The sequence below is a fragment of the Podospora pseudocomata genome, chromosome 3 (assembly GCF_035222375.1).
Source record: "Podospora pseudocomata strain CBS 415.72m chromosome 3, whole genome shotgun sequence".
Classification (NCBI taxonomy): domain Eukaryota; kingdom Fungi; phylum Ascomycota; class Sordariomycetes; order Sordariales; family Podosporaceae; genus Podospora; species Podospora pseudocomata.
Genome location: NC_085887.1, coordinates 2,667,214 through 2,690,492, shown reverse-complemented (window position 1 = coordinate 2,690,492; position 23,279 = coordinate 2,667,214). Strand labels below are relative to the sequence as shown.

At 51.6% G+C, this 23,279-nt stretch overlaps 7 protein-coding genes across 7 annotated transcripts; 2 read left to right on the top strand and 5 right to left on the bottom strand.

Annotated features, from left to right (window-relative positions):
• Positions 1 to 59: 59 nt before the first annotated feature.
• QC762_307610 (uncharacterized protein) lies at positions 60 to 4,875 on the bottom strand (the record flags this gene model as incomplete). The annotated part of the gene is made up of 6 exons (XM_062889055.1): positions 4,612 to 4,875; positions 3,623 to 4,294; positions 3,405 to 3,554; positions 2,850 to 3,065; positions 2,540 to 2,611; positions 60 to 1,986 (listed from the first exon to the last, which is right to left on the bottom strand). The coding sequence occupies exons 4-6, from the start codon at positions 3,005 to 3,007 to the stop codon at positions 60 to 62; spliced, it is 2,157 nt and encodes a 718-aa protein (XP_062744997.1). The 5' UTR covers positions 3,008 to 3,065; positions 3,405 to 3,554; positions 3,623 to 4,294; positions 4,612 to 4,875.
• Positions 4,876 to 6,189: 1,314 nt separating this feature from the next.
• On the bottom strand, positions 6,190 to 7,719 carry SEN54 (tRNA-splicing endonuclease subunit sen54; the record flags this gene model as incomplete). The annotated part of the gene is made up of 1 exon (XM_062889054.1): positions 6,190 to 7,719. The coding sequence occupies one exon, from the start codon at positions 7,717 to 7,719 to the stop codon at positions 6,190 to 6,192; it is 1,530 nt and encodes a 509-aa protein (XP_062744996.1).
• A 270-nt stretch (positions 7,720 to 7,989) lies between these two features.
• CYP10 (Peptidyl-prolyl cis-trans isomerase cyp10) lies at positions 7,990 to 9,391 on the bottom strand. Its single transcript, XM_062889053.1, has 2 exons — positions 8,826 to 9,391; positions 7,990 to 8,770 (listed from the first exon to the last, which is right to left on the bottom strand). Exons 1-2 carry the CDS (start codon positions 8,901 to 8,903, stop codon positions 8,330 to 8,332), a joined length of 519 nt encoding a protein of 172 aa, XP_062744995.1. The 5' UTR covers positions 8,904 to 9,391; the 3' UTR covers positions 7,990 to 8,329.
• Positions 9,168 to 12,955, top strand: QC762_307580 (uncharacterized protein). Its single transcript, XM_062889052.1, has 3 exons — positions 9,168 to 10,791; positions 10,872 to 11,756; positions 11,810 to 12,955. The coding sequence occupies exons 1-3, from the start codon at positions 10,705 to 10,707 to the stop codon at positions 12,050 to 12,052; spliced, it is 1,215 nt and encodes a 404-aa protein (XP_062744994.1). The 5' UTR covers positions 9,168 to 10,704; the 3' UTR covers positions 12,053 to 12,955.
• Positions 12,956 to 13,284: 329 nt separating this feature from the next.
• CTA8 (Heat shock transcription factor) lies at positions 13,285 to 16,252 on the bottom strand (the record flags this gene model as incomplete). Its single annotated transcript, XM_062889051.1, has 2 exons — positions 13,285 to 15,729; positions 15,786 to 16,252. The coding sequence occupies 2 exons, from the start codon at positions 16,250 to 16,252 to the stop codon at positions 13,848 to 13,850; spliced, it is 2,349 nt and encodes a 782-aa protein (XP_062744993.1). The 3' UTR covers positions 13,285 to 13,847.
• A 1,668-nt stretch (positions 16,253 to 17,920) lies between these two features.
• CWC27 (Peptidyl-prolyl isomerase cwc27) lies at positions 17,921 to 19,504 on the bottom strand (the record flags this gene model as incomplete). The annotated part of the gene is made up of 1 exon (XM_062889050.1): positions 17,921 to 19,504. One exon carries the CDS (start codon positions 19,502 to 19,504, stop codon positions 17,921 to 17,923), a length of 1,584 nt encoding a protein of 527 aa, XP_062744992.1.
• A 333-nt stretch (positions 19,505 to 19,837) lies between these two features.
• VMA2 (Vacuolar ATP synthase subunit B) lies at positions 19,838 to 22,046 on the top strand (the record flags this gene model as incomplete). Its single annotated transcript, XM_062889049.1, has 7 exons — positions 19,838 to 20,266; positions 20,337 to 20,421; positions 20,477 to 20,496; positions 20,554 to 20,589; positions 20,644 to 20,805; positions 20,855 to 21,180; positions 21,239 to 22,046. Exons 1-7 carry the CDS (start codon positions 20,168 to 20,170, stop codon positions 22,044 to 22,046), a joined length of 1,536 nt encoding a protein of 511 aa, XP_062744991.1. The 5' UTR covers positions 19,838 to 20,167.
• Between the last annotated feature and the right edge of the window lie 1,233 nt (positions 22,047 to 23,279).

Below are 23,279 nucleotides of genomic sequence, written 5' to 3'. Positions count from 1 at the left end.
AGCCCAGAGCCACCAGGGTATAAAAACAAAAAATGCCGCAAGAGAATCGCCTGGTCCTACTAGAAGCTCGGCTTCGTGAGGACGCGGTACTCCACGTAATCCTCCCCGTCTATCTGGATCAGGAAGGGTTGGCTGACCAGAATGCCCTTGAACGGGCCGGTTTGCTTTCGCTCGTACCTGATGGTACCGTTCATCAGGACGTCTCCTTCGTAGCCTTGGCCCTCGTTACGGATGCGTGTGGCCTCTTGACTGGCCCAAACGTTGTTCAAGCGAGAGATGTTTTCACTGAAAAGCTCTCTGCGGTTGGCTGGGGTGGCCGATGACTCTCGGGGCGTGGCGGTGCTGCTGGCACGCTGATCAATGCGAGCCTGCGCCTTCTCAACCTTTTCAATCCCGTGACGGGCAAGCTCATGAGTCCTCTCGATCTGGGCGATGGCCGACGATGACTTGCGGTTAGCAACTCCGAACTCGGGATTAGGGAGTGAGTGTCGGCCGCGGAGCCCAGTTTGACGACGAGGCTCGTTGGTCTTTGAGGCAGGCGAGCCGGAAGCAAGACCATGAGTGACGCCATTAGCTCCCTCGATCGAGATCTCAACGTCGTTCTTAGTGACGGAGGTCCCCGCGGCGATGTTCAAAGCAGCACGCTTCTGAGCCTCTTGGACGGCTTGTATCTCGTTTCGCGCGCGGTCCTCAGGTGCCTCACCCTGGTCGAGCTGGTGCTGGCGAACCCTGCAATATTCCTTGACCTCATGGCGGGAGAGACCTTTGAGGTGAGGTTCAAACTCGAGAGCGTCCCAGGTGATCCACAGTGCACCAGGCCCACTAGGGAAGTTGCCATCAGCGATCACTCTACCATCGCGAGTCTCCTTCGCAAGCCTGATCCTGAACATGTCATTAGCACCCAGGATACCGTAAACCGCGTGCTTCTCAATCGGGTCATCTTCACTGGATTGTTTCCAGTATCCCAAAACGATGCGAGTTGGCCGGGTTCCCGGAAGGGCCTCCGCGGGCTGTTGAGGGGGGGGGGCAGGCTCTAGCTGGGCTGAAGTAAAGGATCCTGTGACCTTTCGTTTCTTGGACTCGGGACGGCTGGGAAGGGTGGCAGGATCGGGTATCACAGCGCCGTAAGCAATGAGAGGTTGGTTGGCCGTTTCGGGGGGAGGGTTGGTGGTGACTCTCTCAACCGCGAGCTCGGCAGCTGCTTTGTCGGCTGTGTTGCGCTCCTCGGGGCTCTCGTTCTCGCCAAGATTATCGGCGCGGATCTTGACAAACTCCTTGATCATGTGATGATTGAGACCAACAAGGTGGTCTTCAAAGACTATCTTCTCGAAGATGACCCAACTCCCACCGGGGCCAGGGGGGATCGGGTAACGTTGATCAACCTGACGTTTGTCGCGGGTAGTTGTCTGGATTCTGGTTCTAAGGCGATCCCTCGAGTCAATGAAGCCGATCACGGAATGCTTATCAGCCTCATTTTCGACCTGAGAATCGCGCCAATATCCAATGATGACACCTTTGACGCCTCCAGAACCATGAGTCTTGGCAGGCCGGGCTTTGACACGACCTTCGTGAGGACCAGGGCTGTCGTCTTGGATAGAGTCAGCATAGTAAGTGGAAGTCCGCTTGCGCTTGCCGGTAAGAATCGCAGATGGATCCATGTTGACGTCAGTTATATCGGATTTATCCTGGTTGACAGGCAGCTTCCTGTTGGCTTTGGTGCCAACGACGATCTCGTCTTCCAGGTTATGAATGACAGGGCTCGAATCGACACTCATGAGATCCTGAGTTTCGTCGACGGGAAGGCTCGAAACGACACTCATAAGATCGTCATCAACCAAGTCCTCTGTCGTGTCTTCGGCAGGGTTCTCAGCAGCGCCGTCAGGATGATCCTCAATACTAGCAGTATCTGTTGGAGAATCTGGTGGGGGGGTGAGCTCTTCGTGAAGTTCGTCCTCTTGGAGATTGTGCCCGTCCAGCTCGGTACGTCTAGCGACACATTAGTTGACTGCATATAAAAACAGAACATCTGACTGACAGGATGAGAATGTGATCGAGGTTGTATCATAAGATGCTTTGAAGGAGTGTATACAAACCAGGAAAGGCAACGAATTGCTCTTCGAGAGCCGTGGCCGGAGGAGAAAGACTGCAGCAAAACACTTGTCTGTCTGAGCCACCACGGTAGGAGATTGTTGAAAAGTGGGATTTTGAGGGCAAGGGGGTGCAAATTGTGTAGATCGTGCTCAAGGCAACAAGGGACGCGAAGCATAAGACGTCATAAGCGACTTGAGCCAGGTTGGAGCTCACTTCAACATTCCAACCTCGAAGTCTGTGCTCAAGGGGGCTCAAAGTCCTCTGTGATGGCAACAACGAAGGCTTGACGAAGCCAACAGTATCATAGGCAATGGCTCGTAGCCAAAGTGTATCCCAGAAGCCGATCGAGTTTGGCGATGACACTCGTCATCTGGTCGGCCACCAGGACCAGAGAGAAAGAGAGGAGACTGGTCTGATGTGTGTTCCTGAGGCTCTGGGGATGACTTACTTGTCCAAAGGCTTTTGCTGAACTGGAGTCTCAACAATGGGCGATTCTGGCTTCTTGATCTCACTGGGACGACTGTTGTCAGCGTGATGAAAATAAGCAAAGTTTGGGAGCAAGAGAGCAATTAATAAAATGTTCCACGAAAGCTGTGATACCGTGCGCATACGACACAGACTGTGTTGGAAGAAAAAAAATGAAAACCTGGCTGAGAGCAAATGTGCATAGAAGAACTGGCAGGAACGAGTCGCATGCCCCTCACAGCCATTGCCCTCCATCACAATTACCGACACAGAAAATAGAAGGAACGACTTACCCATCAACTGCTTCATATTTGACAGTCTCGTCCTTGGGTGATGGCTTTGGCGGTTCAACCGATAATGATGTAGGCTCATCCATCATGGCAGTTGGGGCACCTTCTCTCGCAACAGGCACAGAGACGGTAGTCTCCATCTTGTCTGTTCCAACTGACATCCGTAGATAGTCAGTCAAGGCTCTGGGTGTTGTGTGATTCGTTGATATGTAGCAGTGTCTTTTGGGGATTGTCAGTCAGCGATGTTTAGGCACGAAGACGAATGGCGGAATATGAATCTTGGTGGATAAGGTCCAACTGGGTGGCAATCCAAGATGAATAATACGAGACAGAGCTCGTGAACAAAAGCCCACCAAAGACCTGAGCAAGTGACGAGCCAGAGGGAAAACACAAAAGTTGCCACATCTCAACCCATTACATGAAATAAAAAAACATTTTGACCAAGTGTGAACACGCATGCAAGACCTTGTCGTATATGACGTGATTTGAAAAGAGACACGAAAAGAAGCACAAAAGCAATGATAATTGCAACTAGATAAAAAGAACCGAAATACTCACGTCAATCAGCAAAGTAAAGCTTCAGTTTGTTGTCGCAACACCCAACAGGTGATGCTGATCCCCGACTTTGCGACAAGTCGAGAGGATCGGTTGAGCTGGGAAGGCTTGGCGCGTGGATGTGTTTGTGCTGACCAAGTCGACAGGATGAAGCTGATGATGATAACAAGATATTAGTTGCGAATCGATCAATCAAATCCAGAAGAGAGCCCTTCACTTACTTGGATGGCCGAGCGCAAGAGACAAACAGTGAAGTTTGTTAAGCTCGAGTTGTTTTTGTTGTCCGGATTCTTTCCACTGGGACGCGCCGAGACACAACACGAGACTCGGGCCGGGAAATTCACTGTAGTGCGTGGGTGCGCAAGTCGCTTGGTTAGGGACACTTTGCTACTGATGATAGAGAGTGATTATCTGATAAAGTTGAAGCGGAGACAAAAGAAAAAAAAGTCGCAGAAAAGAGGCAAGAGGTGAAAAGAGGGAAAGTGCGGTGGGCAGACTAGGTGATTTATTTAGATAACAAGGTGGGTGGGAATTGAACCGAGGGAGACAAGGTTAATAATTCCTGGGGTGTGTTGTGTATTCGCACTCAGTTGCCGGGTGCTGACTTCACGAAAAAAAAAAAAAAAAAGGTACATATCACAAGTACCGAGCTCTGCTTCCTGCGTAGGATGGATGACGGGATGATTCACACTGGGCTTCAGCCAAATTGCACGAGTTCCATCGAGTAAAACTAACTAAGCGAGCTTTTACGCTGTTGCCAAGTTCCAGTCTTGCCATTGTGAGATTGAGACTGTCGAGCAAACATACCACCCACTTTTAATAGCTCTCTCTGATGTAGTTCCACATGCCAGATTGATGAAAGTTCACAATCAGATCTATCTCTTTTGTGATGTCTGGCCCCTCTTGGCAAAAAGCCACTTGTCAGAAAATGACTCTTGTCAAATGATGCTTGTCGAGAGAGAAGGAGAGAGACAGACAGACAGAGAGGAGGAGAGTTGTTGGGAATAGATAAATTGAACATAAGCGGCCCAGTTCCCTGCATTCGCACCTTCTAACTTGAGTATTCACGCAGGGCTGCAACTTTGCAGGGGTGGGCTTGAACCATCTGAAACATGGTGTCTGTTGCATCAGTGTGATCCAATGCAAAGCGTTCATCATCTCTGGCGACACAAGATAAATAAGGCGATGTGTGCTTTGCTTCTTCTCGCACCTTTTTTTTCAGCGACTGGTCATCTGTTTTCTCAGAGGAGATACTCGTGATGGGCCAAGGCAAGTAGGACCGAAAGAAGATCGAGGAAGGAAGCGATAAGTGGATAATAAGTCGAGTGTGGTGATAAGCGTCGATATCTCTCTTCGTTAGTACCATGCTGATCACTTGCGTGTCAACTGGCCACGAATTAATAACCGTATTATGTTGATAAAACAAGACCTTAGGTTTGACTGATGCCCCTCTGTATCAACCATTATAAAAACCTGGAAGCCATGAAACTGGCAGGAGAGAGAAAGAGCTTTTTATCGCAGAAGCGGTCTCGAACTTGTTGCCCATTGTGGGAAGGAACACGCCCCACTTAGTCTATTCTGATTGGCCATCTCTACAGCCAACTTCTCAAAGCCTAAAATCACCAATTCCAAGATCGAGACGTCAGGTGGGTGGGACGCCATGCTTTCTCAAGGTTACCTATTTTATTTGTCTCACCTAAAAGTTGTCGTAAGAAACATGTAGTCTTTTTTTTGGGTCATCTTCCGAAGAGCCGGTGTTTCCAAAGAATCATGGCTTCCTTATCTTGGAGAGCTCTTGGTCTTTGACTTACCTAGACTCACTTCCAACGGCAGTCTCGGAGATATCCATTTCAACCAACCCCGAAAACACACTTTGTCCAACAAAACAAAGCACGCCACTTTTCCATCATGTGATCCCTTTCCGAGTTACTATCCCATGATTCGACAGAAGCGGGACCTACAGTAGTTGCCTATCCTAGGTCCTACTTTTACATGCGGCCTGTCCAACAAGATAGAATGCTTCTGATCGAGATGACAAGATAGGCAGACAGGAGCCACGCCATCCCGGAAACACTATATCCTACTTCCTCAGAACTCAGCTCAGTCAAACCAACTCCTTCACAGCTTTCAGACTCGTACCAATAACCCAGCCACCTACCACCCAACATGAATACCTACCTCCCGCATCTGCCCAGAAGAGTCAGAAGAGAATCTCGCCACCAACCCTCCCGTTCCCAATGGTTGACGGAGGCATCCCCCATTTACATTGCCTCTCTCTCTGTGCATTCAGCAAACCTCACTTTAATTTTGCACAAACCTACCAATCTCTGATGCAGTTTGTGTGTACCTAGGTTGTGAAACCTTCAAATTTCCTATCAAATATCGAGATGAGATTGCCGTGCAACAATGTGTCAATAAGGATCCTGTTCTCAGTGTCACATTTGTTTTTCTCGAAGCAGTTGGCTTCAAAGGAAACACAGCTCTAGTGGGCTGTCATGTTTAGAATACAGCTGAGCATCAGAGCTGTTGACATAGACTTTGCTCGGCTTGAAACTGCATAAATCGCTTAGCCCTGGTGTATCTCTGGATACCAGCAATACCTGAGTAGTATCCAATTGCTTTGATTCAAAAACTCGAGGTGCTCTTCAGTCTCTCACGCCCCTTCAAAAAGGGCTTTCCGCATACTAACTGCCGCAAAAGTCAACAAGGCATAGTTGAACTGGGGTATCATAATTGATCTACCCATCTATTTCTCCATCGCTCTAACCAGTACTTTTCACCCTTCCGTCTATCCCCCCCTCCCCCTCCCCCTCCCCCTTCCTCTCCCACCACCTCTCCCACCCCTCCCACCCCGTCCTTGATTCCCCCACCCTCTCTTCCCACCCCTATAACTCCCATTCCTCCCATCAAACCTCTCATAAATCCTCTCCTGCCCAAACCCCCCTTCTCCCCACCTCATATAATTAATAACCCCATGATCCACCACCGCCATCAAAACATTCCTCCACCCATTCTTCAACCTAGCATACAACCTCCCATGATTCCCCTCCCACTCCCTCTTCGGCGGCGCCCAAGGCGTCTGCTCCAACAGCCCAAGTATCTCCTCCATCTGCGGCACCTCGCTCTCCTGAGCATCCACCACACTCAGATAAAAGTCCGGGCTTGGATGCCTCAGTTTTGTCCATTTTTGGGAGGACTTCCACACCAGAAAGTGAATCTCATATGGTGCTATCGATGGGAGAGGAAGAGGGAGGACGGGGGAGGGGATGTGCCTTTCGATGAGGGAGAGTTGAGAAAAGATTTGGTTGTAGGAGCGATAGAGGCCTGGTTTGAGCAAGGGACCGGATTTGGGCGGTGATGGGGTGAAAGAGGGGAGGAGGGAGGAAAAGAAGTTTTTGATTGTAATGTTGAGACGGTAGGAGGACTGATTCGGGTTAGGAGGGTTAGGAGGAGCGCGGAGAACGTTGTAGCCGCAGCGTTTGAGATTGGAGTAGACCTGAAATTTTTGGAGCGAGATCTTCCCGCGGGTGCCGTCCAGGCCGATGAGGAGGGCGTAGGCTGCTTGGAGGGAGAGGGGGAAGCCGTCGGCGTATTCGTCTTCTTTGTCTTCGCTGGCGCCCGTCGGTTGGGTTGATGGGTCGACATCGGTGTTCTCGGGTTGGGGAGCTTCCCTTTCGACAGGGGCGGCAGGAGGTGGAGGGAAAATCTCACCAAACTCTTTTGTGGGCCACCACAGATCCAAGGACCCTCTCTCTACCAGATAGAGCGCTTCCTCGGGAAGCAACCAATCCCTCCCCCTCCCTGGCCTATCCTTCGCCTGTCCCGTCACTGCCCTCCCCAGGTTCTGCGTAGACGTGCTGGACCCCTCCAAAATCACAACTCTGTCCCTGATGTGCCCAAAAGGCTTCCTTTCCTTCTTCCCATCTTCCGCTTTTGAATCCTGCCATTCCTCACCCTCCTCATAGTCCGCCCACCAACTTGGGAAATACCAACCACGTACAAGATTGGCGCCACTGTGAATGCGAGTATAACTCAGAACCTCCTGCATAGCAGCTCTACTCTGCTCGAGGGTGTCGGCCTGGAGTTGTGTGCCATGGGACTCGAAGTCTTTCTCGCCTTTGCGAATTGTCTGCGCGGAAATATGTGTGTTCTTTTTGAATAAACTGGCAAAGACACGGAAGTCTTGTGCTGCGGCGCCTTCGTCTTCGAGGAGGTCTTCGGCGGTTTCTTCAGCTGGGGCGTCTGGGGTTGCGGTGGTTGTGTTTGCTGTGGGAGGAGGGGCCGCAAGGGCGGGGTTATCGTCGTCGTCGAGGGCCATTCCGTGTGCTTTTTGTGGGATTCGCCGGTAAAGTATTCGTTGCGGCTAAGATATCGTCTAAATTCAGAGAAATCTTCACTCGAGGTCACAAGCTCTGTGTTTTGTGGTTGGTGGACGGTTGACTCCTAAATTTTTGTATCTTTGCGGCGAGAAGGCTTTCCGGCATGGATGACCCACACTGGAGTGATTCCCGGCAGGCAGCGCATTTCCACCAACATAACCCGTTATTGGCAAGTCGACCACACACCATTGTACAGAAAGCATCAAAAGTGGTAGGATAAGTTTTCTTCTTTTTTATTGTCTTTGGAATATGCAACCGTGTGCCAAGACTCCATCAAATGTCCCCTAGCTTCTATGTGGCGTCTCTATGTTGCCTGGCCTTCTGGTTGACCAGTCTTGCTTCTTGGTTTTTGGGTATCATCTTATTCTCGTCGCCTCTCGACTTTTGCGCTCTTTCCGTTTGGGTTGCTAGTTGGTGCGTGAGATAGTACTCAACTCCAGCCGGCGCCCAGTTTAGCGCCAAATGAAGGGGGTTAGATGGCAGAATGCCTAGGCAGATACATGATGCCGGTCGTGCATCGTAGTTTGCTCCAACCTCCTATCCTGTTTCTCACTTGGCCAGTGGGTTCGCATGTAACGTTACTCTCTCAATCCTCGGTGTCTCTTCTCCGTCCTTCTTGACCGGTCTGCCCTTCTTGTCCACCTCCAGCTGTTCAATCTTGGCCAAGGTAGCCAGACTCTCGTCTCCAATCAGCTTCCCAAACACCGTGTTCAACCCGTCCAAATGTGGCGCGGGGGCGAAACATATGAAGAATTGACTGCCGTTGGTGTTAGGCCCTTTATTCGCCATACTCACGACTCCTCTTTCGTGGTGTTTAAGTGTTGGTCGGATCTCGTCTTCGAAGGTTATCCCGTATATCGATCGGCCGCCCTTCGGGTTATCTGGAGGTGATGGAACAGCGGGCGCGCCGGTCTGGAACATGAAGGACGGAATTATTCGGTGGAAGGGAGAGTTGATGTAATAATTCGAGGCGCAGAGGGCGAGGAAGTTCTACGAAATGTTTAGTGGGAGCGAAGGCGCAAAGGAGATATTAGACAAAACATACCTCTGCAGTCTTGGGGACGGCCTCGCAAAACACCTCAATTTTGAGGTCCCCAAGAGTCGTGTGGAGCGTTACTGACATGGTAGGTGTGGTAGAATCGATCAAGTGTTGTGCTTGCTGAGGTTTGTTGTGACAAAAAGCAGTGAACGGGTCTGGGCCCGTGTTGACGTCGGTCGTCTGAACAGGGCCCCTTCTATCAGAAAAGCTTGGCGGGCGGAAGCCACATGCCTTGGGGAGCTATGACCACCATCTTGTTTCATGTTCATGTTGGTGTTCTCGACATGGACATGACGACACCACATCTGACTTGGAGAGCAATCGAATGTCTAAGCCTTCCTGATGTTTGTTTGTTTGTTTATGTTCTGGATGGTATCTACCAGGCTCGTGTCACTTATCATTTGGCTTGGTGTACCGGCACCTCGACATTAGCTTAAACCGTCTCATAAGTTTACAACGGACATCACACGTGCCCCGCACTTCGATGATTAGAGAGAAGCCCGAAACTCCCAACGTTGGCTGGAGCCAAGATGGTTGCTTTTGGACCAACACATCGGTCAGCAAAATGAGTCTAGTCCTGCAGGAACCACTGATGAGGATCCGTCCGCCCGCCGCAAGTCATGATTTCTGATAGTGTATGTGTTTTGTAAGTTGCTGTGAGGAACCACGATCCACTTCGGTTCCCACCTCTCGGCAGCCCTGAGCTTGGACTTGGACTTGGCTCTTCTACTTCGTAGCTGGGCCACTCGCACAGACAGGGCAGACAGGCATTCAGATTTCGACATCGCAAGGCTGCCTCTCTCAGTCTCTCTCACCTTTTTCCTATTCTCATCCCGCTGGCCCAGCAGTTCAGCCGTCTCACCTCCTGCAGGCAAAGCAAGCCCGCTGAGACTGTCGTCGTCTCTGCCCGGGGTCCTGGGTCGTTGTGTCTTTGTTCCCCCCACTTCACCTGTCCCGCTGCCGCTGGCTTCTGTTAGAGATCTCGAAACCTCACATCTCGGACCTAGCAGCTTTGCCTCACACGGAGCCTTCCCTCCTTAATTTATAGGACCGTGACTATAGCTGCCGACCGCTGGAAGTTTAAGGCGGGCCTTGGTACTAGTAGCTTTTGGAAAAGGACCTACCTTCATACCTAAGTTGCTCCCCTTCAAGAAACCTGGAAGGAATTCCCATTTCCCTTTCGGCCCTTGGTTGCAAGGTGGGTATCACTAGGTTGTCGCATTGTAAACTCCGGGGTCGGTATCCCGCTGTGAGATCGCCCAGCCGCAGAGTCCACTGAAAGGCAAGGAACCCGCAGGAACACGCCGGGCTACAATCTCGGCGCAGACAGCACCCAAGTCACCAACGCACCTGAGCGGCCGAGCTCGACGACACAAAGACACACGGCGGCTCGAGGGGTCTTTTCATTTGGCCCCCTCCTCCCCTCTCACACCCCCCCCAACGACTGCTAAAAAATAAGCCTGCAACACAGCAGCCTCCATTCGTACTCCATTCGTATACAACCCGTCGTTGCTTGCGTCTTGCAAGAGATCCTCCACCCACCTTGGAAACCCCCCTTCGCCCATTTCCCAGCAGCACCGACACACGCGACGAAAGAAGACCTCGACCCCAGTACAGTGTGCCTCGCTGCGGCGGACGCCGAAGGTGATGTCCATGGTTGTCGCAACCTCACCCAGCTTATCGAAACAGCGCCGGCGACACCCCAGACGAGCCCCTCACCTCGGACAGCCCTCACGCCCGATCCCATCGCCTCAAGCCGACGTCTGCGGGACGGTCCTGTTATTGATGATCGGCGAAGGCCGCCGCGGCTTGCCTGAACGACAATAAACGATAATAACGGTAAAGTTTGATTGGAACCGGTGCGGGCGCCTTACCCACCAGCAAGATGAATAATACAGCTGCGACTGTGAGGATATCCGGGCCTCCAAACAGTAGCTTTCTGGTTGGCTACCCGGGCATCTCGGCGACCCTGGTGCGCTCCCCTTCCTCTTCCTAGCTTTTGGTATTCGTATGCAAGTTGAATCGACAGGGCGCATTGCTAACATCGTGTAGCCCAGGATAGTAGGCAAAGTCGAAATTCGGCCGGGTGCAGGCTATACAGCGCCAGTGCAAATATCCATGGTTCGCATATGCTTACAGCGACGAGAAACGATACATCCAGCGGCGGAAAACATGGCGCGGAGGCATCTGGGCACCCCGAGACGAGAGACGGTCGATTTAGTAGGGAAGGAAGTGCTGCTGTTCCGGTGCGTGTCGGGAAAAGAGGCCGAGAGCGTGATTGCGATGGATCTTCCGTTCCAAATATTCATCCCTTTCGGACGGGGCGGCGAAGAAGTAAACCGGCGCATTCCTCCAGCAAGCATCCAACTAGCCAGCCGAATCGCCGAAACCTATTATGAGCTGGTGGTCACAGTCCAACAAGGCTCGAGCATGCAAAACCGATACGCGTTCCCAATACCTCTTCAACGATACGACACCCTCTCCACATTCGGCATGTACAACCGCCCAGAAAGCAAGGTGGTGACGGCGGACAACATTGTGACGTTGGGGATTTCGCTGCCAAAGTGGAGTTATGGGCCATTAGATCCCATAACGGTGTACATTAAGCTCGCGCCAAATCCGGACTGGCTGAACAAGGCGCGGAAGGTGACGATACAAAAGATTACGCTGGCCATCGAGGAGGAGATCACATTCAACCCGGAAGGAGACGAGCCAACGAAGAAGGTCAGCAAAATCGCCAAACACACGCAGCAGGTAGGGACCAAGATCCCGGAAACTGGATATGTTACCAACTTGGGGCTCGTGTTTCCTGCGCGAGACCTTAGGGATTCGGAGGGTATTGTGAAAAGGGGCAAGCCGGGATTTCCGCTATATGAGGTCACCAGCTTTACGACGACGTCGATACTGTACAAAATTGAATTCTTTCTGACGATCAAGGTGGGTGCGCGCACATGGAATTTTCAGTGGCTCTTGTCTAACCTTTTTGCTAGGCACATCTAACATCTGCCCGCGATATCACATTACGGCAACCAATTGTGATTTGTCCAATGGACCAACAGGCTTGCAAGGAGGAAATGGATGCTATTGAGCAAGCAGCGAAAGACGCCTCACATGTCGACCCAAATAACCCAAAGCTGCCGGATCGAACGATCATCTTGGCACACGATAGGGAGGCCATTCGGTATCTGGGGCTGTGCGAAGTTGGAGGGATGAAGAAGATGCTGATCGAATAACGGCCGACAGCAGATGGATGGCTGGAAACGGGAAGCACCAAACGAAGAGCGACGAACCGCCGGATTCAACCTATCCATCGCCCTCTGGATTGAACTCGCGTCGCGTTCTTTCTTTTCGGTTGTATCACACGAATTTTTTGCGTCAAATAAGTTACACCTTGACTAAGACGCCGTCACCGTTGCTCAACGAGATATTTACGAAGACAACCGTCTGACGTTCGGAAGAGACAGCTCTCGGATAAAAAAAGAGTCCCACAGCGCTTTGACAACGACAAAAGAATAAAAGGACCTTGAGGCCCCAGTACACCATGCGCAAGGGCCTGAACCCAGATTACTGGGAATGAAGAAGCCTTTATATTGCGCTCTACTCTAGCCACTGACCAAATACATCGCTTCAATGGTGGGGGTAGTATTATAGCCCAAATGAGCGATGGGAGCTCTAGATGGACTAACTGACGTCCCTATGGGCCACTCGGCGTGGTGGCCCAGAGAGTTTATTGTTGGGGTGATTTGGAAGGCGTTGAAACCTGAAAGAGGGGGAGGGGGTCATGTTTCTGATGACATGGTGTTATATAAACGGTTGGGATCATGATGGATTTGTTTGATGTCCTGAAATGGACGGGAATACCCCCTATGTTTTGGATCTGACGATGATTTCTTCTGTCAGCTTCGGGGGAAATGAAGGAGGGGGAGGTTTGGATGTATATGTACCTATAGTTAAACAACGCCACCCGCAACAAGGTTGGTGATGATGATGATGAAGGATTAGTTGGATGGAATTTAATGGAGGAGAATAAGATGATTTTAAAGTGGTGATATCCCAACACCAGACATCCATCCGATTTTATCAGTGTTTAGATGCAAAGTAACACATATGGGCACATACACAGAGTGAAGCGATCACCAGCCAACTCGCCCAATGTTGTCTCTCTCGGTTTAGTCGTACACACATACACACACACACACATACACACATCCACACATACTTCACACCTCTAATTCCCTTTTTTACTCTCATCTCACCAGGCCATCTTTATTGAGCTATTTCATAAAGTCATACTCACTTTCCCCATCATCCCCATCCAATCCCCATTTTATGCAAATGTGAAGTGTTATGTAGTAAAGAGACAAAAAATTAACAAACCAAGCAAACCAAACAACCGAGTAGGAGAGTGAGTAAGGTAGGTTTTTAAAAAAGGCAAAAAAAAAGAAATATAAAAAAACCATAGGAGGATATCTAAAACTGCTAACCATGAAAAAAAAAAAAGCAAGAATAAAACACAATAGAAAGCCTCCCCAACCAACCCCAGAAATCATCATTATCATCCCAAACCAACCAACCAACCCCATTCCTTCCCAATGATTGTGTGAGTGGGTAAGGTGAGGTGCTGGTTGGTGTAATGATTCCGTGCCCCTCAGCGCCATAACCCCCCCTTTACCATACTTAACCCTAACCTACCCCTAATCCCTAATCCGAAAAACACTACTCCTCCACGTATCCTTCCACCAGAGTTTTGTTTTTTCTGTGTTTGTTTTGTTTTTGTTTATGTTGGGCATGTACCGTCGGGATCAATATGGCTACGTCCCTTGACAAGTCTATCTATGACTTGTCTGCAACCCCCCCTTAACAACACCAGGTAGGTTAGCAAAGTCGACACCCTCAAGTCCAACTCCCTCACCAGCCTACATCACTTGTCGTATGGCCTCAAAAATAAAGTCCCCCAAACACATCCCCTCCAAACCCACACCCCATCCCTTCCTCCTCATGATCCTCCGACGAAATGTAAGAGTGATTCTACCCCCTCCTCCTCCTCTTCGGATCCCTCTCCGGACTATCCGTCACCACCCCGTTCCCAACCCCCCCAATCTCACTCCTCGTAATCTCCTCCGTCCCGGCTGGACTAGGGCTATTAGTAGCCGAAGTAGTCTCAAACACCCTCCCCGTATCAAATAAGCCATCCTGCCCATTGATCCCCAGCCCAGCACCCCCACCACCACCCAACATCCCATTATCCGCACCCGCAATACCACCACCCCCAAACTCTGCCCCACTACCAGGAGCATCCAGCGAAAAGTTAAACTCATCCGGATGACCACCCGCGTTGAACCCATTGAACTCATTGTCCCCAAAGCCGGTCTGGTTAGCAAAGGCATTGTTATCAACAAACTGGTCAAAATCGACAGAGTCGAAATAACTAGTGTTGACGTTGCCGTTCTCGTCCATACCGGGAATCCGGCCAGAGGGGCTGAGCGGACCGAGGAACTGGGTCAGGTTCTCAAGCTGAGAAGCCTGCTGAGCTTGAAGGCGTTGAAGCGCGTCGATTTCTTGCTGCGTCGCCTGGAGTGGTTGCAGCGGCGGGGGGATAGGCATCGAGGCGAGGATGGGAGAAAGCGATAAACCGGCTGTGGTCTGTGGGCTGGCAGCGGGCAAGGAAACACCGCCGGGACTAGAGACAGATGGGATACCGCCGCCGTTCATGGACGCGGCCGGGGTTGTCGCAGCAGAGCCATTGTTCATGATGCTCAGCATCTTGTTGCGGTTCTCGTTGCTCATGCCTGTGACCGGAGTGGTGGCGGCGACGTTGGGGAGGTCGATGCCAGTGCTGTTGACGTTGACGGCGTTGGTATCCTGGATGATCTTCATCATGCCCTCATGTGGGTTGTTCTGGAGCTCCTTCTGCATATAGGCAGAGGTCGAGGTGGTGTCAGCCGGCGAGGTATCAAACACCTCGGTGACAGTCCCAGACATGCGAGTGTTGTACGAAGTCTGGGGCGCCGGCGAGGGTGTTGGGGACGGAGACAGGGATGTCACCACGGTCTTGTTTGCTTGGTGATGTGGGACAGGAGGCAAGAGACGCTGCGCACGTTTTGGCGTCGCCGACCCAGCAACGTTGGGAGCCCGTTGGTTGACGAAGCCGCCCAAGTCCACCACGCCTCCCGTGGCCATGTTTGTGGAGCCGTGACCTTGAGCATTGGGAATGATGCTGGCCAAAAGATCTTGGACGCTCTGAACCCCACCCTGCTCCTCCAACGACTTTCGAAAGACATTGGCCAAGAAGTTGAGAATGGCATTGATGGAGTTTTCGTGCCGCTCGTGCATGGTTTGAAACATGACCGCCTGCTGATAAAGCGAATTGTGATCTTGCCGTATCTTGTTGAGCATGCCCGAAATCGCGAGTTGCTGCTGCTGGATCCTGTCTATCTGATTTTTTACTTGTATCAGATCCTTTTTCTGGAGCGGACCGACTTCGTGAGAAACGGAGGCCCTGCCGCCCTGTGACGCTCCATGGTTTGGAACACCGTAGGCTTCTTCGGTATTGTTGTCCTCCTCGCTCTCCGCCTCTCCGTCCTCCTTCTTGATCTTCTTTTTACTGCTGCCACCCTTTGGCTTGTTGATCAGCCAAAGCAGGTTCGGATGCCCCCGTCGGAAATACGGGTTTGAGTACTCGCTGGGACTCTTGTTTTTCCGCTCGCTCGCTTTCATCGAGTTGTCGGACAGCCCGACCCGCTTATGGAACCCATACATGTTGAGCTGTCGCACAAACGAAGCATAATTGTTATGCTTGAAGAGTTCGGGGATGAGCGTTTTGGCAAACTCATCTTCGTCCAAGACGATAAATGAATCGCCCTTGTCAGACCAGCGGATCAGGTCGGTGTTCCTAGACTCATCGAGAAAGCTATCGAAAGATTAGCAATTTGCAACGTGAACAAAGTGATGAAAGGGCCCGCTTACCTGCTCAGCTTCTGAACAAACGGGGGGATCTGTTTCCTTTTGGCTTGGGCTTCCCTCTTCGCCTGAGCAGCCTTCTCCTCTAGCAGCTCGATGTTATCATGCTCGTCTACAGACGAATTCGTCTGAAGATACCGAGCATCCTCGGCAAACCCGTTCGCCCACGGCTCCCCCACCTGATCAAAGTGGCCTCTGTTGCCCGAATGGACAAGAGCGCGACTGTTTCCTCGGCGGGCCAGAGCGTTTGAAGGCGCCGCAATTGGCTGCGCAAAGGCGCCTGATGTCGGCATCATGAACTGATTGACGTTTGTCGTTGGCGAGTCGACGAAGCCGTTTCCATCCATTGTTCCGTTCCACCCAAACAACCGGTCCGTCTGGACAGGCGAAAATGTCTGCTGTACTGGGGGGATCGGGATCATCGAAGAGGCGCCAGGGGCCGGTCGTTTTCTCGGGTTGTTCGGCGAAGACATAACACTGTGAAGGCGAGCGCGCGCCCAGCCGATTGGGGTTTGCTTGACACCCCTCGATATAGCAAATGGCGGTTCTTGACCGTTAAGCTAGGCTCGCCCTAAGTTTGTGGCCGGCGTGGTGGCTGCAGCCCTCGGTGACTTTTTTTTCTCGCAAAAGGCCGTCAAGAAGCTGAGGCCAAGGCTGTAGTCTTCCTTGTTGTGGGCGGTTTGAAGCACTGCTGAATCCGGTCGATTTTCTGATGAAACCAGCGAGCTCAGCACACAGAGGGAGATGGATCTAGTCGGAGGGAAGACAAGCGAGAGAAAACTCTATTCAACTCAATCTGTTATATACTGCGAAGCGGAGAACAGCTTGCTCAAAGGCAGAGGCGGTCCAGGCACCTGATCCACGCGCGGGTCTGTTATTGTTCCGCGGCGCGATATCAATGGCAATGTGTGTGTGTCGGGCCTGCGAGAGTGTCGCAAAAGCGGAGAAGATAGATGTCTGGCTCGGCGCTGGGTTCTGAATAGGGCTTGTGAGGTGTCTCGGCGGTGTCGCGATATGTCAATGGGCGTCGTTATGTGGTAGATGCTGAAGCCTCGAAGGCAGGGTTCCTGCTGAACAATGGCTTGCGTCGGGGTCTCAGTCGCCGGCTTCCGCGCTGCTTGATTTCTGGTCACGTCTGGGTGCCTCAAAGACGTCGCTGAGAGGGCTCACAAGAAAAAGTTTGGAGAGGAGTTCACTGGGGTCGTATGCTCAGGGCGCAGAGCGGCAGAGGATCGAGTGGGAAGGTTTGGGCTTTGCTAGATAAATTTGACACGGTGTAAGGCCACTTGCTGGTGATGAAGGCTCACTTGCCCGTCATATGAAGTGGGCTTTGCCGGTGCGATCGCGATCAAACATACCGATTTTCTCGCTTGCCGAACCAATCAGCGGTGGCACAGATAACGTCCTGTCTCCACACGCGGGGTCGACGTCCCAGCCTGTCACCCAAGACAGCTTCTTTTTTTCTGGGCGTTTGGAAGGAGGACCTCAAGGCGGTGGCAGCGGCAGTGAGGCTTTGGACACTTTCTCTCCAAAGACGTTAGTGACAATTAAGTTTGACAGCGCCGTTATGAGGTACTATGCGTAGTCTGAAGTTGTGGCCTTAATGCCTGTCAGTGGTGCAGCCGTGCATACCTGGGGAGCTGTCAGGAAACTTTTGGCCTCACTGTCGATACGGATCGTAGAACACCTTGGATTGAATGCCAAGAGATGAGTTGCAGTTGTAAGACCGTTCAAGTGGGACCAAGCCAGTTTCCCTTCTCGGTCTCGAAAACAACAAGACAAAAGGCCATGTCTGAGCAGTTCTTGGGCTAGGAACAACAGCAGATGTGAGTTCGCATGGAGAATGAGCACGCCACCATGACATGAAGACCCATATAAAACCCCATTGAGGCCGGGGCTCGCGGAGCTGTTGTTCCGGACAGGCATGGCACCATGGGGACACATAGGACGGGACTTGGGCATCACTACCTTTGCACTGAACAATGGAGGAAGGTGACAGGAGATATTAGACAATAGAAAGTGGGTATCTCTTAATGGTTACCATCCGACTGGTGGTCAGTCTCTCTTATGCTTGGCTTCCTCTACTTGTAAGAACATTGCAATTGTATCATAAGTCAGATAGATAGCGACTGCTCCTTCTACTATCTTCTTGCCCGGTCACGCTCCCGGTCCCGGTTCCAGGCCCTTGAAGATGAGCCCCCAGACCGCGAATCCCGAGAAGACTTCTTGCCCTCCTTAAGAGCCTGCGCCTTTGCCAGGGGGTCAATAACAACCAGCTCCTCTTCCGCCTTTTTTCGATAGCTCAGATCCTTTCCAAGCTTATCTGCAGTAAAGCTGAGTTGATGAGACATCCACCCTTCGTCATCGCTCTCTTCCTTTTCTTCCTTATCCCAGGCTTTGCAGCTCTGGCAATGGGCAATGAAGTGAAGATCACAAACCTCTCCTTCGCCCTCCTCATCATCACCATCATAATTGATAGCTGGCTGGGCTGTCGACTTCTCAACTGGTGCCTGCTCCAGCTTTGATTTGAACGACCGCAAAAGCGCCAGAGCCTCCTCTTCCTCCTTTGCAGACTGCGTGCCCGGTCTCCGTTTCCTCCCACGCACTGCAGTCTCCGGTATCATTTCCTCCAAGGCCGACTTCTTCTTCTCCTGCACCGGTTCGGTGTAAATTGTTCGTTTCATCGAAGCCTTGACGGCAGCAATCTCCTCGTTAGTCCTTTCCAGCAAGGTTTTCTTTTTGCTATCTTCCGGTTCGGGACTTGACCTGTCACTTTCCTCAACCTTTGGCCGTTGTTTCTTTGACGGAACAGGCTCCGGACGATCTGGACTCCTCGCTCGGTTCTTTGGTGGCTCTTTTGTCACACGGACTTTCACATCATCCTTGCGCGTCGGCTTTGAGTCCTTCTTTGAAGATCTGACCGGCATCGTCTTTGGCGCCGGTTCCTCGTCTACATCCATGACAATTCTTGTGTCGAACTTTGGCTTCTTGAGAACTGGCAGGTCATCGCCCTCACCCTCTTCGTCTCCAAAGCTCAACAACTGCTTGGCTGGCTTTCTCTTTTTCTGCTTCTTCTCCACGGGAGCTGGTTTTGCTACTTGCTGGCGTAGCTTCTTCTCCCTCTTCTTCATATCATCGAAAGGGTTGATGAGGATCTCGATATGGGTGATTTTGATCGGATATAGTGGCCGCTCGTCATTGACCTCCGACTCGCCAATCTTGGCCAAATTGTAGATGGTATCGCCCGCCACGCGCCCAAACACGGTATTCTTCCCATTTAACTCTTCAGCCTTGCCGAGAGTGAAAAAGAACTGGCTGCCATTGGTGTCCGGTTTTCCTTCGTTCGCCATGCCTAGCAATCCTCGCCTGTTGAACTTGAGACGCGAATGGAACTCATCCTTGAAGTTGATGCCGTCGGGGCCGGCGTTCTGTCCTCTTCGCTGGTCCATTGGCCATGGATCCAGATCACCGCTGTATGCGCCGCCATCGTAGATGGATTCTCCTCCATGTCCTGTCCCAGTCGGATCACCACCTTGGAGAATGAAGCCGGGAATGAGACGATGGAATATGGTGTTATCGTAGTAGCCGTCGAGTGCTAGCTGAAGGAAGTTTCGGCATGTTAATGGCGTTTGTTTCGCAAACAGTTCGATTGAGATTTCGCCGAGAGTCGTGTGGATGATGGCCGACGCCGTCGGTTGTGGCTCGAGATTGTAGATGGCCGACATCGTGGATTAGGTTTTACGCGCCCGAAAAGCTGGCCCACGCCTTCGAGATGTGAAGCGGGAAAAATGCAACCAAAATAAAAAGATGACGCAGGGTTGGAGGCTGAATTGACATCAGGTCTTAAATCTGGATGACAGGACCACAGGCGCGAGCTTCCCTGTCAAATGTTCCAAGGTTGCCGGCCGGCATCGACAAGGCACCGCCACAGTTCGAGATCTGGAACTGTGGCTGGCATGTGCTTGCTTCAAGGTTTGTGTCACAGAAGCAGCACTAGAAGTGATGCGATGTGATCTGTTATTTTCTGTCTTTCGTAAAGCCATATCTCTCCGTTTCACTAGCAGCTTGTTGCCGCAGAGCGAGTCCCGAATACCTGTGCCTTTCAGTTGGTTTGGATGTTGTGGCTGTGCCATCTGGATTCATGATGTGGTGCGGGGCCCAGCAGGGGACAGGCCTGGGCGGCCTGCTTATCACCGACGGTTCAGCTTGGAGCTTGCGTCTTCAGGCTACCCGCATCCACTGGAGCTCCTCCATCGTCGTGCATTCACAACCAACTTGCCAATCCACTTACCAGCCTCTCGACCCTCTAGACAGCCTCCCGAGCCGGCCTCGACTTTCGCATTGATACCTCGCGCCTGTTTTTGCCCTGCATAACCTCCAAAACCACCATGAGCGACCCCAGAGATCCAGCCTCCTACCGGGTGACGCCCAGGCTTCGCTACAACACCGTCGGTGGTGTCAACGGACCCCTCGTCATCTTGGACAATGTTGGTCTCCCGCTTCTGCTTCCGCCTTACCACCACCACATCTCTGCTAACTCTGTGATCCTTCTTCCAGGTCAAATTCCCCAGATACAACGAGATTGTCAGCCTTACTCTTCCCGATGGGACTGTGCGTTCCGGTCAAGTCTTGGAGGCTCGCGGTAAGCACTGTCGCTATACCAGGGATCTATGCTGTTACTGACGGTATCTCTACAGGAAGCCGCGCCGTTGTGCAGGTATATACCAACCGAAACGGAACACAAGCGATCCACATATGTTAACCGATCTTGCAGGTTTTCGAGGGCACCTCTGGCATTGATGTGAAGAAGGTGAGACTGCCGAGCGCATTGGGAAATACATAGGCGGCAGCTAACTCTAACTAGACTAGAGTTGAAATGACCGGAGAGAGCTTGAAGCTCGGTGTCTCTGAAGATATGCTGGGTCGTATCTTTGATGGTTCAGGTCGTGCCATTGACAAGGGCCCCAAGGTCCTGGCTGAGGAGTTCTTGGACATCAACGGCAGTCCTATCAACCCCTACTCGAGAGTAAGCTTCACTACATGCCCTACCAAAGCCATGCGCTAATAGAGAACAGGTGTATCCCGAGGAAATGATCTCGACTGGCATCTCGGCCATTGATACCATGAACTCGATTGCCCGTGGCCAAAAGATTCCCATCTTCTCGGCCGCTGGTCTTCCCCACAACGAAATCGCCGCTCAGATTTGCAGACAAGCTGGCCTGGTTCAGCGCAAGGGTGTGACAAACAAGGGCGTACATGACGATCATGAGGAGAACTTCTCCATCGTCTTCGCTGCCATGGGTGTCAACTTGGAAACTGCTCGTTTCTTCACCCGCGACTTCGAGGAGAACGGCAGTTTGGAGCGCACCACCCTCTTCCTCAACCTTGCTAACGATCCTACGTAAGTAATGAACAACAAACGCTGGTTTTTGGGTCTGGTTATTTAACAATAACGGCAGTATCGAACGTATCATTACACCTCGTCTCGCCCTTACTACCGCCGAGTACTATGCCTACCAACTCGAGAAGCACGTCCTCGTCATTCTCACCGATCTTTCGGCCTACTGTGATGCTCTTCGTGAGGTCTCTGCTGCTCGTGAAGAAGTCCCCGGTCGTCGCGGTTTCCCCGGTTACATGTATACCGATTTGTCGACCATCTACGAACGTGCTGGCCGTGTCGAAGGCCGCAACGGTTCGATTACTCAGATTCCCATTCTCACTATGCCCAACGACGACATTACGCATCCCATTCCTGATTTGACTGGATACATTACCGAGGGTCAGATCTTCGTCGACCGTGGTCTTTACAACCGCGGTATTTACCCTCCTATCAACGTGCTTCCGTCGCTGTCCCGTCTGATGAAGTCTGCCATTGGTGAGGGCATGACTCGCAAGGACCACGGTGATGTATCCAACCAGCTGTACGCCAAGTATGCCATCGGTCGTGACGCGGCCGCCATGAAGGCAGTCGTTGGTGAGGAGGCCTTGTCTCCCGAGGACAAGAAGTCTCTGGAATTCCTCGACAAGTTCGAGCGGACCTTTATCAACCAGGGCCCGTACGAGGGACGCAGCATTTTCGAATCTCTTGACCTCGCGTGGAGCTTGCTTCGCATCTACCGCAAGGACATGCTCAACCGTATTCCTGCCGACATCATTGACGAGTTTTACTCGAGAACCCCATCAGACCGCAAGGGCAAGGACAAGGCCCCTACCAAAGACACCAGGGATACCGAGGCGCCCCAGGAGGAAAACCTTATCGATGCTTAAACGAGGGAGCAAGATAACCGATGCATAGAGCCTGGGGAGCGGAATGCTCCAGTGACCAGGTTCGGGAGAGTGTTCCTTTTATTAATGCGTTCAAGCCTCTCTTTCCTTCTAGGCTTCGTTCTGTATGGGTAGCGCAAGACTTGTATATGATAGTATCGGACTGTTTTGGCGGGTTGCAGATTGGAATTCGACAGTGTTTTATGGTTACGGAGTATAGCCAGTGATGCATTTTAAGCATGTTGTTTTGCCGACTGCCATTGCCATTGGCGCGCATGTATACCCTGGCTTGTGCTGCGATGGTGCCAAAAGTGCAAATCAAGAGAATGCTGAGATAGAGGCTTGCTTTTGAGTGAAGCATAATAGGTCTCTTTGTGAGGATGTTTGTCATTGTTTCCAGAGATACTGTCCAAAACCCCGACTGACAGCAGTATAACACTGAGAGACACTGATAGGTAGTCTCTCCATTGGCTTGGCAGGAATTCAAACTAAGCTCCAGCTTCCTATCGACAGGGGAGAAGAATGCGGAGATAATTATCCCCGCAATCCTTCGTTTCCATCGACAGAGCTCCAACGGCGAAGGCAGAGCCGCTCCAATGATTGCTTGTTAAGACGTCATCCCATTCGCGTAGCTGCTTGCAATTATTGCGCGAATGTTTAGCAAGCAAGTGAGTTGATGTTATTTTGACCTGGGGAATTCGGTGTTCTTGTTGCTGGGAGTTTGGTGGTTGTAAGTGACGCATCCCATTGAGCTGATGATTGTTTTTGATCGTGACCAAATAAAGTATCATTTTTGCTTTCATTGGTGTCAATGAAGAGCATCATTGGAGGCTTCGATATCCCATGGCTGCAACGGTTGTGGAGAATCAAGGAAAGTAGCTAACGGTCTTTGCAGTCACACAGCATTCGGCATCGTACATCGAGAGTTGGATGTATATGTATATGCCGGCCCGCGGCCACTCGTTGCGACCGCCGACCGACCTGGACGGCGGGAAAACTGAGATCTTCCCCCGTGTGACGCTCACTTCACCTCGTGGTCACACCCTCGTTTACCTCCTCGCCTGGAACGAAAAAGGGTGGCTGGTTGGCTGGCTGGCGTCAAGGTTTCTTCTTCATCCCAAATAACCGGATGCAGGTTCGCTCTTTCCCGCCTTCACCACCTACCGGTCTGGAGATCTCCCCTCTCTTTGCGCGTGTGTGTGTGTGTACCTGGTGACTTGCCTGCCTTGGTTGGAG

Bases quoted from the DNA above. Each gene is read 5' to 3' on its own strand.
- CYP10 (XM_062889053.1), bottom strand. From the start codon at position 8,903: ATGTCAGTAACGCTCCACACGACTCTTGGGGACCTCAAAATTGAGGTG. The intron at 8,771-8,825 runs GTATGTTTTGTC...AACATTTCGTAG, and splicing joins CCGTCCCCAAGACTGCAGAG to AACTTCCTCGCCCTCTGCGC.
- QC762_307580 (XM_062889052.1), top strand. From the start codon at position 10,705: ATGAATAATACAGCTGCGACTGTGAGGATATCCGGGCCTCCAAACAGT. The intron at 10,792-10,871 runs GTGCGCTCCCCT...AACATCGTGTAG, and splicing joins CGGGCATCTCGGCGACCCTG to CCCAGGATAGTAGGCAAAGT. The intron at 11,757-11,809 runs GTGGGTGCGCGC...CCTTTTTGCTAG, and splicing joins AATTCTTTCTGACGATCAAG to GCACATCTAACATCTGCCCG.